The 13,866-nt window shown below is 46.3% G+C and overlaps 1 protein-coding gene across 3 annotated transcripts in view; it reads left to right on the top strand.

Annotated features, from left to right (window-relative positions):
• Window positions 1-13,866, top strand: part of Cep68 (centrosomal protein 68) — a 31,376-nt gene that overhangs the window by 13,208 nt on the left and 4,302 nt on the right. For 2 of the 3 annotated variants that reach the window (XM_027388064.2, XM_035453224.1), the window contains 4 exons: window positions 3,070-3,427; window positions 5,052-6,545; window positions 7,230-7,352; window positions 9,983-10,079. In XM_027388064.2, the coding sequence (XP_027243865.1) occupies window positions 3,113-3,427; window positions 5,052-6,545; window positions 7,230-7,352; window positions 9,983-10,079 (2,029 nt within the window). In that variant the 5' untranslated portion in view covers window positions 3,070-3,112. The remainder of the gene's footprint in view (window positions 1-3,069; window positions 3,428-5,051; window positions 6,546-7,229; window positions 7,353-9,982; window positions 10,080-13,866) is intronic. The other variant, XM_027388066.2, reaches the window with a different exon arrangement.

Raw genomic sequence — 13,866 nt, forward strand, 5'->3', positions numbered from 1 at the left:
AGCCTACAATCCATACCTCCAAAGAAGCTAGGAAACAAGGAGGACCTTAAGAGAGACATAGATGGTCTCCCGGAGAAGGGGAATGGGACAAGAACTCCTGAGCAAATTGGGGGGGGGGAGGTTAGGAGAAAGAGAAAGGAAGAAGAGGAGAGAGGAGGAAGACATGAGGGACCAGAAGATTGAGTTGGGGGAAAAATAGAGGAGAGCAAGAAAAGAGATAACCTTAATAGAGGGAGCCATTAAAAGAGAAATCTGGCACTAGGGAAATGTCCTGAGATCTACAAGGATGACACCAAGTAAGAATCTAAGCTGTAGGGAAGAGGCTATCTTAAATGCCCTTCCCCAATAATGAGATTGATGGAAACAGAAGCAGAGACCCACAGCTAAACACTGAGCCAAATTCCTGGAATCCAGTTGTAGAGTGGGAGGAGTGATGAGCAAAGGGATCAAGACCATGCTGGGGAAACCCACAGAAACAGTTGACCTGGGGGGCTGCAGGGATGGCTCAAAGGTTCAGAGCACTGACTGCTTTTCCAGAGGTCATGAGTTCAATTCCCAGCAACCACATGGTGCCTCACAGCCATCTATAATGGGATTTGGTGCCCTCTTCTAGCCTGCACACATACATGCTGGCACAATGTTGTTAACACATAATCAGTAAATAAATCTTTAAAAAAAAAAAAAAGGAAGAAAGAAACAGCTGATCTGAACAAGGGGGAGCTCATGGACCCTAGACTGACAGCTTGGAAACCAGACCCCCTGTATGTCCAGTTAGGATGCCTGGACAGTCTCTCTCTCTCTCTCTCTCTTTTATTTTTATTTTTTTTTTTGAGACAGGGTTTCTTTGTGGCTTTGGAGGCTGTCCTGGAATTAGCTCTTGTAGACCAGGCTGGTCTCAAACTCACAGAGATCCACCTGCCTCTGCCTCCCATGTGCTGGGATTAAAGGCTTGCGCCACCAACGCCTGGCGCCTGGGCAGTCTTATGAGGCATCTGGTAATGGAACAGCATTTATACCTAGTATATGAATGGGCATTGGGAACCCATTCCCCATAGAGGAATACTCTCTCAACCTAGACACACAGAGGGCGGCCTAGGCCCTGCCCCAAATGATGTGACAGACTTTGATGATCCCCCATAGAAGGCCTCATGCTTTCTATGGAGCAGAAGAGGGATGGGATGGGGTAGGTGGAGGGCATGGGAGAATACAAGGGAGAGGGAACTGGGATTGATATATAAAATAAGATTGTTTCTAATTTAAATAAAAAGGAGAAGAAAAAAGAAAAAATATCTCACCTGAACTTGACCATTCTCCCCCATTCTCCCCCATTCTCCACCTTCTGCTGCTTTGGGTGCTTTTGGGTTTGTTTTTTTACTTGATCCTTGTTTGGAGGCAGGGCTCTCCTTCGTTCTTCACTGCCCATGTGTATTCATTGTGGTTGAAGAGGATGACTTTCCTCTAACAGAACTGTTCTTTGATCAGGGATATACCAGTAGCTATTGGGCTGCCCTTAGATCTCCAGGACTGCCCTAGGATTCTAGGTCTAATCCCTAGTACTGGTCTCTCTATTTTTTTTTTTTTTTTTGGTGGGGGAGGGATGGACAAGGTTTTGAATGGTATGTCCTGCCCTGTTCAGCACTTTTATAATAAAGGTGTATGTGTGGGAATATTTGTGTTTGCATATATATCATGTGATAGGAGTCATACACAAAAACTAACAGCACTGCTTACCCAAGTTTGTGGAACTGTTCAGTGGAACTACTTTGCTTGTTACGTGAAAGGTTAGGTTTCTACCAGAAAAAGAAAAAAGGGCAGGGTCTGATTAACCCCCGAAGGATCCATTGCTTACAAGAGTGATGCCAGCCTGGTAGCCCTCTGTTGTACTGGTGTTTCTGTAGATCCAGTTGGTTCTTTCCTTTTTTCCCCCAGCAGTGCCCTCACCATGACTCTGTCTGGGGTGCTCTCCTTTTCCTCACATCAGCTCACCCATTATCACCCAGCTTTCCATGGCTTCTTGAGGCTACCAAGGCAGCCTGAGAAGGGATGCTGATCTGTTTGGAGGTCATTGGTCAACATTGGATCAGAAGCTCCACCTGGTCCACAGTCTGGGTGTGGTTCCTATTCCCACAGTCTCCTCCCACGAAGAATAGTTAGAAACATCCTCTCAAGCCCCGTGGAAGCCCAGGCATACCTGAACTTGCTCTCCTCTAGGGTAGAAGGGACAAGACTCAAGTTGCTAACCTACAAGCCATTGACATAAGAGAACTACTGTGAGGCTGTGCATGACAAAGGCCCAGCTGGACATCTCAATGAGGTTGGGGGTAGAGGCAACATACACAGGCCCAAGTCCTGTCTCTGAATTGCATCTGTGCTGCACACTGACTGAGGCAAGGCCTTGTGCTCAAGCCTGTTTCACTTCATCTGAGTGAGTTTGGTAGTCACAAAAGGTCTTTGTGTAGCTGCCCTTCCCTCCAGTCTGTCCATGTGTAATGTCCAGAACAGTATATGGGAAACTAATCAGTGAGAAGAATGGTCCTAGGAAATAATGACCTGTTGTGAGATTGGAGATGACCTGTTGCAGAACTGAAAAACATCCCATGAGCAGGCAGTTAGGACCAGATGTGTCTCTAATGACAATCCTACACCTGTGAGAGGGCTCCTGCTAGCCTGCACTCACCCTTCTCCTAGGTAGACCTCTTCCGTCAGCTTCCGGACAAGGAAAATGGCCTTAGAATGTGTGTCTTCCACCCAGATCAGCTGGCTTATAATACTTTTTTTTTTTCTTCTGTTGCCTGTTTTTTGACCTTTGCAATAGGCTGGCCAAGCCTTTTGCTTGGTCACACTGTCCTGACTTTTAAGGAAACAATACCACAATGACAGAGGACAAAGTCATATACTAAGGCATCCCCTTTGAAAGGATCTGGGCTGAGGAAAAGCCAGACCCTGGTACTCCCCCAAGAAAGTGGTCACTGTCCCTTTTGCCAGAAAAATTTGTCTTCACTTAAAATCAAGGTTTTTCTGAACACACGAAGAAAATAAAATTTTCTTTCTCCTTCCCTTGTTCTGTAGGTTCCTGAAGGCTTCAAGGGAAACCCAATTTAGGGAAGGCTCAATGGCTCTGGGTGAAGATGTTGCTGAGGCAAACACATCTGTCAACACAAAGGTCCAGTCCTGTGGCAGGTGGAACTCTGTGGAACAGGAACTGCTGCCCCCAGGGCTTGATCCACAACAGCCCCCGCATCTGGAAGTCAAGAGAGGGCCACGGTGCAGGGCTGAGGCTGACCCTGGCTGCATCTCTAGAGTTTTCGAGTCACAGGCCCACACTGCCAGCGGAGAACCGGTAGCAGATGGATCTAAGTCTACCCTCAGTGGCCCACTTCCTTCTGTCAGCATGGGGACTGGGGACCTTCACTCTGTGGGAAACCATGTAAGTACTGAAGAGTTGAGGCTGGAGCTGAGCCAGGGCATCCTTTGGGTGTGCACTGCATCTCCTTGACTGTTACTCCCTGACCAACACTGTAAGGTGGGAGTTGTAGGCTCCTGGGTACAAACTGTTTTATAGGTTCCCTTGGAGAGCTGGACTGTGAAGTCAGCAGGGGGTTCAAATCAGTATCTCCTGTTCCCAGAGTCACTGGGGACCTCTTAAGGACAGTGAATTTCATCAGCAGTCTACTGTCCAGAGGACTAGGATCAGGGGTCTCTTAATGAGGGGGCCACTATCCAGCTTCTGATTTGTGATCTGAAAGCTTCTAGGGGACCCTGTGAGTTCCCAGACCAAATGTTCTTGAGACTAGTCAGAAACCTGAAGCTGCTTTCATGGGCAGCAGTGTCTCTGACCTCCATGACTGGAGACCACAAGGCATTTGTCTCTCCAGCGAGAGCCACATGGGGCAGGAAATCCTCCCATGTTCTAAGGCCAAAGGCAAGTTTCTGAATCTTTTAGGACCTGTAGTGGGAGAATGACCAGTGATTGCTCCTCCTGGCTCTGGCAACATCATGTTCAGGCTACCAAGGTCTAGGGGCAGCTCTGATTTGTGCATTGTGGCTTTGGCTTCTGCTTGCTCTCTCCTTGGAGCCCGTCCTGTGAGAATGCTCTGAGCGTGATTGGGAGGGAATAGTACCTGGGCCCACTTGTTGAAGGCAAGGGTCAAGGAGGGCTCTGGCACTATATGTCCTGTTTGTTGGGTCAAGAAGCAAATCAGCAAGCCCAGAAGTGGTTGTCTCTTCAAAGAAAGGCTGTGGGTTATGTTTTTATGCCTGCTAGGGAGGGGCTCTTAGTGTTTTCTTAATGAGTCCTTGGGGAGGCAGTGCTGGTGTTATGTCCACTCCACAGGGCAGGGAAGGGAGGCTCTCAGTTGTGCTTCTTGAAGCTGGTATAAATAGGAGTTCATTGATATCAGGTCAGTCTGGTTCCGAAGCCCTTATGTTAGTTATTATCTTCCTCTGGGGTGAGTTATTCACCAAGATTAAAAGTCCAGAGTAAAGAAGCTGAGGGAGTCATTTTGTCAGAGTGTACTGGCATGTGAACTGAACAGGGTACCCCTGGTGGAGCCTGCTGCATCTCCTGTCAGTGGTGATGATGACTGAGGGCTTATTTCACTTGCTGGGGGACCGTCATCAGAGGAAAGGCATTGGTCTCCAGCTTCTGTGTACAGAACTGTCTTGGGTTCTGCTCTCACAAAGTGAGTGACTAACTTGAAAAGGTGGGTTCGGGATCAATTGCAGGCGACTTCCCAGGGTAGGATGAGTTTTGGTACTAACTAGCAGCAGGAAACTTGAGATCTTGCCTGAATACTATTCTGGGAACACAAACAATCTATGTTCCCCATCTATCTTCTTGTCTTTCCTTTTTGTTTATTTTGTTTTCTTAGGTAAATATATTAAGTAGTAGGTTTTATCATAGGATCCTAAGACCTACTTTGTTTTTATTGACAACCCTCCCACTTTCCTCCCTCAACCTTAAAGAAGAAAGCTGTTTTTTAAAAAAAGAAGAAATAAAGAAAAAGTTTGTTTCTTTTCACCTCAGTGCCTTTCCCGCCTTTTTATTGTAGATGGAGGAAAAAAAGCTTCCTGCCTCCCACGACTTATGTCAGAGGGTTAAAGTCATTGGAACTGTAACTGTTTGCTCAGGACATGATGCTGCCAGTGAAGACAACCAGTCCCCAGTTGATTGTCATCAGGTGCTAGGCCTCAGCCAACAGCCTCACATCTCAGGTTTCCCTCTCCTGTCCCAGTGGAAGTCCACGGTGAGCCCAGGTGCTCCTCAGCTCTCCTCTGCCTCCTCCATGGGCAGCAGTCTCCAGGATCACCAAGAAAAGGCAGAGCCTCAAAGTAGCTCATTTGCCAAGGTCTCCTCTCAGGAGTTGATTGTACCCCAGGGAGCCCCCTCAGTGGTGGGGACAGGGCCTCAGCCCCTGTGGTCATCACAGCCTGTGGCCCCTGGGAGTGATGCTACTAGCCTGGGTAAGAGACAACTCTCCTTTCAGGCAGAGTACTGGGCCTGTGTGCTGCCAAATTCTCTGCCTCCCTCGCCTGACCGCCACTCCCCACTCTGGAACCCAAATAAAGAATATGAAGATTTGCTTGACTACACTTACCCACTGAGGCCTGGGCCTCAGCTCCCAAAGCAGTTTGAGAGTCTTGTGCTGACTGATCCTGTCATGCAGGATTCAGGTGTAGATCTGGACAGTTTCTCTGTCTCCCCAGCAAGTACTCTCAAGTCACCCACTAATGTCTCCCACAATTGCTTAGCAGCAGAAGTACCTACCCTGCCATTTTCTGGAGCCAGGGAGCCATGCCTTAAGAATTGGCCCTTGGGAGTATCCCAGAAACAGGATGGCATAAGCCTGCCATCTTGGAACCAGCTTACATCAACCCCTAGAACCTTAGGCACTGAGGATGCTTCTTGCAAAAACAGAGAGGCAGCCCTGAGGGACACAAAGAACTATCTGCCTATAGGCAAGAACCTCAGTGTAGGCTCCCCGCAGCTAAGGATGAAGGAGAGGGCACCACCCTTTCCCAGACTAGAGAAGGAGAAGAGAGCCTACCAGACCGTTGGGCATCCCGCCTGTGTGAAGCCTGCATGGACATCAGAAGAAGAGATGGAAAGTGATGATGAGTACCTTGCCCTGCCCACGAGGCTGACTCCAGTTTCTAGTCTGATGTCCTACTTAGGTGTCATTCCCACCTTTGTGAATCTACCCACTGGGGCTGCTGAGGAGTGCAGTTCACTGATTGTCTCAGACAGTGATGGGCCAGTTTCCTCCACATTGGACTCTAGCCAAAGGCAGCATCCTTCTGGTGCTGCCTTCCAAGGGCCTGTGGTCCAGAACTCCTGCTTTGTGGACTCTATACATCCCAAGGACTCCACAGGCAAAAGTAGTAAAGTGAGCAGCCAGGCCCTTGGGGTCTCTTCTGGACTGCTGCACGCTCACCCCTCCTTGCAAGCTGCATCAGACAGGTGGCCGTTCTCAGAGCCAGTTGCTGGAGAGAATCTTCCCAGGAACAGAGGGCAGGAGAAAGCGTCGCTGGTGCAATGTGTGCAGGTAAAGATGCTCAACAAGGAGAAGCTTCTGGAATAAGTGTTCTTTCCCCAGCCTAGCAACAGCATATCTCAGCACCCCAAACACACATACCCCCCAAATATAGAAAATACATGTGTTTTTCTCCTTTAATGGTTGTAAGAAAATGGCAAGAGAAGTTAGGTAACATGTAGTACCAGTGTTGTGTGCCTTGGTGATACGAAGTTGGTACACTGTTTTACCATGGCTCAGGTAGTTATAATTCGCTCATTCATCACATAACAGCTTTTTTGAATAGAAAGTTTAGATCCAAGAAGTGGCTGGTGTAGCAAGCCTGCTCTTCTGGGCTGCTCCTTGTCCCTGTTCCTCCATAGTTCCATTCTCACCGTCAGGACTGTATATTCTGAGTCTGTTGTTTTTGATGTCACATCTGACTGAGGGAAGACACAACCAGTATGGCATTCATTGTCCTGGCAGGGGGAATTTTGGAGTCATGGGGTAGAGGTGGAGACAAATAACCCTGTGAGAGAAAACTCTAGAAGGATTATCTGTATGCCAAAATGCTGATACTTTTAGCCTTTGGACAAGGTAAGCAGTGCACTCGGGTGCCCCATGTGGACTTTGTTTTTGTGGTACTGGGCCCTGAGCATGATAGGCAGACTTCATCACTGAGCTCTGTCCAGTGCCCATGTATTCTTGTCTCCACAGACATTTTGCTGTCAGCTGGAAGAGCTGATCTGCTGGTTGTATAATGTCACAGACGTTGCTGACCTCAGTACTCCACCCAGGTCCACTCTTACAGGTCTCAAGTCTTCTCTGCAGCTTTACCGGGTAATGTGTGGTCCTGGCTCCTGGCTTGCTCACTCACAAGATTGGTGGTTAAGTCACTTACAAAATAAAATTCCAAGTAACTGGAATCTTGTAGCTCAGACTATTTTATCTGAATAAATCTAATTAAGACACCTTTTTCAAATTCTAAATTTTGAACTCCCAGGCCAGATAGAGGAAAATTTGTCTTGAACAATAAATACTTTTGAGGGATTTGCATGGTACTTTGGCAGGTGTCTCAGGGTTAGAACCATAGGCCTGGGGTTTACAGACGGTAGTCATGTATGACAGTTAAGTCTGATATGTACCACTGCTATGCAGTGGCTGCCACACAGGGCAGTGCAAACACAGACACGTCACCAGAGTTCTTCTGAACTGTATTTGTGTTTATGGAACTCAGCTGAAGCTGTGTAATAGGACAGATTTAAGTCATATTTAACCCCAAATCTGACACCAGTTTGTATCTATGTTTGGGACTTAGGATTTTATTTTATGTCTGCTTATTTTTAAGGGCTGTTATTTCACACCTATGAATTTTAGTTAATGATACGAGATAAAAAGCATATTGAAATGGAGGGTAATTCCTGTAACTGCTACCTCAGGTAAACCTGGCTGACTTTGATCACATGGTGGCAGTGTTTGTGGCCCAGGCCTGCTGCTAACCTGGCAGGGAAATGGGGAACCCAGATCTAATCATGTAACCTAACACTGAGTCAGCAGAAGAGGGTGAGATTAACCACCAAGCTCTGACTCAGCTCATCTGGATGGAAGGCCTTTGTTTTCTGTCTTGCAATCTACTAAAATCTAGCCTGGGCTAGCCAGCTGTCCTGCCATGGCAGGAATGCTGTTAGATACAGTGTAGAGATAGAGAGAAACTAGAGGAAGGCTGTACCTGAAGGTTCTTTCTGTTCAGCGTGTCTGTGCCTGGAGAGTGCCCCGGGGAGTCCCAGGGAAAGGAATTGCTCTATCAGACTTATCTCAGTAGCCTTTCCTGGCCTGGCTGAACAAGTGTAAATAGGTTTACTCCATTCTTCATTTGAGCCCTCATAACCCCCTCTATAACTCAACTTCCAGCTGCAACCATCTTGCATTGTAGACAGCTAGGAATTGAGTCAGAAGTTATTCCTGCATATTAGTCAAGCTTAGGCCTCTTGTATGTACACAGCTGTGTCAGTGAGATGACACTGCTGACACCCTCCCCAGAATGGAACATGACTTACAAATGAGCTCTCTTGGCTCTTGCTTAGACGGAGAATGAGTGCTAGGATTTATGTATGCTCATATTTTAACTGACACTCATCCTCTCCTGTACTTGTCCCCAGTCATCCTCTCTTGTACTTGTATTTCTTCTTGATGCAGTGGGGCTGAGGCAGCATCTAAACTCCCTAGAGCACAGGAGGATAAAAACAGTTTGGGGGCAAAGGAATACTGAGGGCAAGAGAACAAATCCAAGAGTAAGATTAGCACCCTTAAAATACTAAGCAGTGAGGTCTGTCCCATGGCATGGGTTTAATTTTATATGATTCTTACTGGCTAAAGAAAGATTTTAGCTAGGTGGTGGTGGCACACCCCTTTAGTCCCAGCACTCAGGAGGCAGACGCAGGTGGATCTCTGTGAGTTTGAAACCAGCCTGGTCTACAAGAGCTAGTTCCAGGACAGCCTCCAAAGCCACAGAGAAACCCTGTCTCAAAAAAAAAAAAAAAAAAAAAAAAAAGATTTTAAAAAATTAACTAGAGCTGACTATGGTGGTACATGCCTTTAATCTGAGCACTCAGGAGACAGAAGCAAGCATAACTCAATGAGTTTGTGGCCAGCCCAATTTACATAGTGAGTTTAGGGCAGCCAGGACTGCCTTTAATGAAAATAAAAATCAGCAACGATGCTTTGTAGCTGTGAGGGATAACCTGCTTGGGAAAATAACCTATTTTTGGGAAAATAGCAGCTTCCCTGATGTCAAGGTGTTATTATAGAGGCCTCAGAGAAGGGGTATAAAGATGGGGGAGGGGAGCACGGGTCAGCGTGGTTAGTGTAGTAACAAACTTCTGCTTGTAGTTTTGTTTGTTTGTTTGTTTGTTTTTCGAGACAGGGGTTCTCTGTGTAGCTTTGGAGCCTATCCTGGCACTTGCTCTGGAGACCAGGCTGGCCTCGAACTCACAGAGATCGGCCTGCCTCTGCCTCCCGAGTGCTGGGATTAAACGCCCGGCTGTTTGTAGTTCTTACCTACCATGTTCATTCTAAGGGTCAATCACATACCTGAGTTAGAGACCACCATAAAGGAGTGTACAAAATGGAATCCCTACGCCTGTCCAAGAGCGAGCCAGCTTCTTCTGGGGAAAACTCTTCTGTTGATCTGGACTCGATGGCACAGGGTTATAATCCTAGCACTGGGGAAGATAAAGAGGACTCTGTAGACCAGCCTGAGCTAAATTAAGACTCTGTCTCAACAACAAACAAAATCAGTGAATATATGTCCATGAACTCAAAGAAGCTGCCACAAGATAAGTCTACTGAGGGATTCTTGACTGCGTGGTGGCTATCTTCCATTTAGAGAAGTCAGGTGTTGGATAGTGTTCATTCTAGATGTCTTTTACAAGCAATAGTATTGAAACTTTTTTCTTTTCTGATGTCTTAAGCAATTTAAGAAAGATATAGACAAACATCAGTCCCTGACAGAGAATGTCTTGGAGAAGGGGGAGATTCTTCTTCAGTGCCTGATGGATAACACCCCAGGTGGGTAACCAAGAGCTTTGTTTGGTTGTTTATTGACACATGATATACTTATCTATGGGTCTGGTGTGACACACATGTCCACTGTATGTGGCTATAAATTGGAACATGCCTTTTCACTGAGTGTGTTAGAGTTGCCCTTAGGAATTCAACCCATTTATCTGCTAGTGAATTTTAATACGAAAGTCTGAATTAGTCAATATAAAATTAAAGATGAAGAGTCAGGCATGGTGGTGCATGCCTTTAATCCCAATCTCCTCTGGGAGGCAGAGGAGCATCTTAAATTTCTGGCTAGCCTGGTTTGATAGTTCAGGACAGGCTGGGCTACATAGTGAGATTCTATCAGAGAGGGGGAGGGGAAGAGATTAAAAATAAAATACAGGTGACAACCAGAAAGAAAGAACTAGCCAGGAAGTGGAAAGTCAGCTTAGGTATTGTAAGCACTGTAACTCCAGCTCCAGGGCATCCAGTGTCCTCTTCTAGACTCACATGTACACCTACCCACACACACGGATCTACACATGTACACATAATTGTTTTGAAAACCAGCCAGTATTATATATAGCAATTGAATTTAGACTGCGGTGGCACTCTTATTTTCTCAATGTAGAATTCTCATCAGCTTCAACTGACAGCCATTTTCAGGTTGTTCCCATTTCCCATACCAGTTCCATCTCCGATGTCTCTAGAACACAGTAAAGAGGAGAGTGTAGCTTCTGTTCTCCTGGATGTACAGTAGTCAGTAGTGGGATTCCCAGATCCTGCTGCCCTATCTAGTCTTGTGAAGACCTCCATACTGCTTCCCACCAGCAATGAGTTCCTTTTCTGTCATATCAATGTAGTTTTCTTTCCCTCTGATTAATAATACTGAACCTGTTTCACAGGTTTGTTGGTCTTTCCTAATATCCTCTTCTGAAGTATCTAGGTTATTCATCCATTTTTTTTTATCAAATGACTATTAATAGTAACACTAATAGTTCTTGTGTTTTATTTGTTGTTGCTTAGTTTTTGAGTTTCTCCATGTAGCTCTGACTAGTCAGGAACTCACTATATAGGTCAGGCCAACCTTGAACCTGCACAGATTCTCTTGCCTCTGCCTTGAGTCCTGGGATTACAGGTTTGAGTCTGCAATTTGATTTTGTGAGACAAGGTCTCCCAATGCCTGGTCACATTGCTGTGTGTTTATTTGAATTCCTATGTATTATGTGGGTTCCAGAGATCAGAGTCAGGTCACCAGGCTCAGCGATGCCTGACCTACTGTGCTCTGCTGTCTCGATGGCCCTGTAGTGCTTCTTGCATGTTTGATTTTTGAGACATGGTCTCACTATGTAGCCCTGGCTCTTCTGGTATTCACTAGGTAGACCAGGCTGGCCTCAAACTCACAGAGATCTTCCTAGCTCTGCCTCCTGAGTGCTGGGATTAAAGGTAAAAAGATTGATTTTGTTTTTTAATTACGTATGTATCTGGTGAGGGTAATAAATATGAGTACAGGTGCTTTTAGAGGCCAGGACATTAGATGCCCTCGCACTACAGCTGGATGTGAGCAGTCTAACATAAGGAACTCAAGTCCTCTGAAGAGCCAGCCATATGTAATCCTAATCACTGAGCACCTCCAGCCCCTGTGTACACCTGTGTATATTTGTTTGAGGTGTTTTGTTTTTAAATGTGTATGTACACCATATGTATGCAAGAACATGTGGAGGTCAGAAGAGAGTGTTGGATCCCCTGGAACTGGAGTTAAAAGGTTGTGAGCTTCCTAGTGGGTGTTAGGAACCAAACCTAGGCATTCTCCAAGAGCAGTAAGAGTTCAGGTGTGTGTGCATGGCATGGATGTAGAACTGGTTCTCTCAAAATCAGGTCCTCAGATTTGCTCACAAATAGGTGTTTAAAAAGCCCAGTAATGTTATACTGCAGTTTCAGAGAGAGGTAGTATTTACAGGAGAATCAAATGGCATACACATAGCCATGATGAGCCTTGTATGAAGTGATGGCCAGGTTACTGGACAAGGGTTACAAAACAAGTTTTCAGGCTTGGTGCCACTGCCATAGAGAGCTGCCTAACTCTTTGTTGTAAGGGTTTACATGCATTGCAAGATGTTTTGCAGCACAAAAGCCCTTACATCCCCTCAGTGCCCCTAAAACATTTCCATTGTCAGTTGTACCCTGGGGAAAGTGAACACACAGAGAGGTTTTGATGGAAAGCAATCACTAACAAGTCTCCAGCAGTGTGACCTGGTGAGCCTTTTGCCTCCCCTGCTTCTCTGAAGGCCTGTATTAATGCTCCTATGTTGTCTGCAGGATCGTTAGGTGTTTTAGTTGCTAACCCTGAACGGTTTGTTTTATTGCATGTATGAATGGTGTTTCTGTGCCCTTACACAGATTCTAAAGACTGGACTCGAGTTGCCAGGCTTGTGTGTTAAATGCCTCAACTCACTGAGCCATCTCACCAGCCCTAAGTTTTAGGTTTTATACTGGGGCAGGAACTTGGTGCAGCAAACTTTATTGCTTCTGCCTCTGCTGGTGTTTTACCAAACACACTTAGCATGGGGCTGAAGAAGCTTCCAGCTGCTGTCCTAGGGTCTGAAGATAAAGGGCCCAAGCAGGGAGAGCTCAGTACAGGTCTTCTCTTCATGGAGGCCATGGAGTTTAATAGAAGGTCTCCTAAAACTGTTCTGACTTTCACTTGGAAATAAATCCATTAACACTTACTTTCTCCTACTCTGAGAAAACACTCGGATGTTTTACCAGCCAGAGAGGCTCCTTCAGATTAGTACTCTAACTTCCCGGTCCTCTGCCTGGAATAACTGGAGCACTGAGCTATTTTGTTCAGGTCTCGAGTTCCCTTGACACTTCCTACTCCCTCCTAGAAGCAGCCTCCTGTCCGTGTACTCCCCCACCTCCCACCCCCATACCCACTGCTTTTTCAGAGCCTGCTTTCTTAGGAGTGTGACTGTGGTTTAACTCTGCCACCAAGAGGCCCCTTTGTCAGGACCCCACCAAAGGCATTTTGACCTAGTTACATAAATACAGGCTGACATTTTGTCTTAAACTGCATGAGTCACATGACTAGAACCCATGGGAATTAAGCCAAATGAGGCCCAATATGTGTATGTTAAATGAAAGCAACACAAAAATCACACCAAGAAAACACACCTGCTTAAGTCTCCCTTTCTAGCCTTTCTTCCATGACCTGTTTACAGTAAAGTTTCAAATAAAGGCCCCTAGAATTTCACTGATGACACACAGGAAAACTGAACAGAGTGTGGTTCAGCCACACTGACAGCTTTCCTCTGGCACAAGCTCTCTTGAGTTGTTAGGACAGCACTTTGCCCTCATGTGGCTTCCTAAGGGGCTGACCTCAACACACCCCAGCCTCCTCTTCCTTCCCTTCCTGCCCCATCTCCTCCACATTGTGTGCAGAACAAAGGCTTCCCCTTTCTTATCCTCTGCTGGCACATGTTGCCCTGTGGCAGGAAGCTAGGGAGCATTTAACACAGCTGATAAAGCACAGGAAGCAAGCAGCTTTTGTGCTTAACAAAAAACAGCCTGCCATTTGCGTACTCTGACCCTAGCGTATCCCTCTTCTCATTCTGACATGTAAGAGGGAATTGAACCTATTCTCACACCATTGCTCCAGTTTTGGTCACTGATTCCCTATGCCCCCCCCCCAAATCAATAAGCTTCCCTAATATGTGACCTAAGCTCTTGCAGCATCACTGTTTAAAAGAAGAGGGAAGGTGGGCTGGGAATGTGTCTCAGTTGGCAGTGCTTGACTAGCTTGCATGAAATC

The sequence above is a fragment of the Cricetulus griseus genome, assembly GCF_003668045.3.
Source record: "Cricetulus griseus strain 17A/GY chromosome 1 unlocalized genomic scaffold, alternate assembly CriGri-PICRH-1.0 chr1_1, whole genome shotgun sequence".
In the NCBI taxonomy this organism is placed as follows: domain Eukaryota; kingdom Metazoa; phylum Chordata; class Mammalia; order Rodentia; family Cricetidae; genus Cricetulus; species Cricetulus griseus.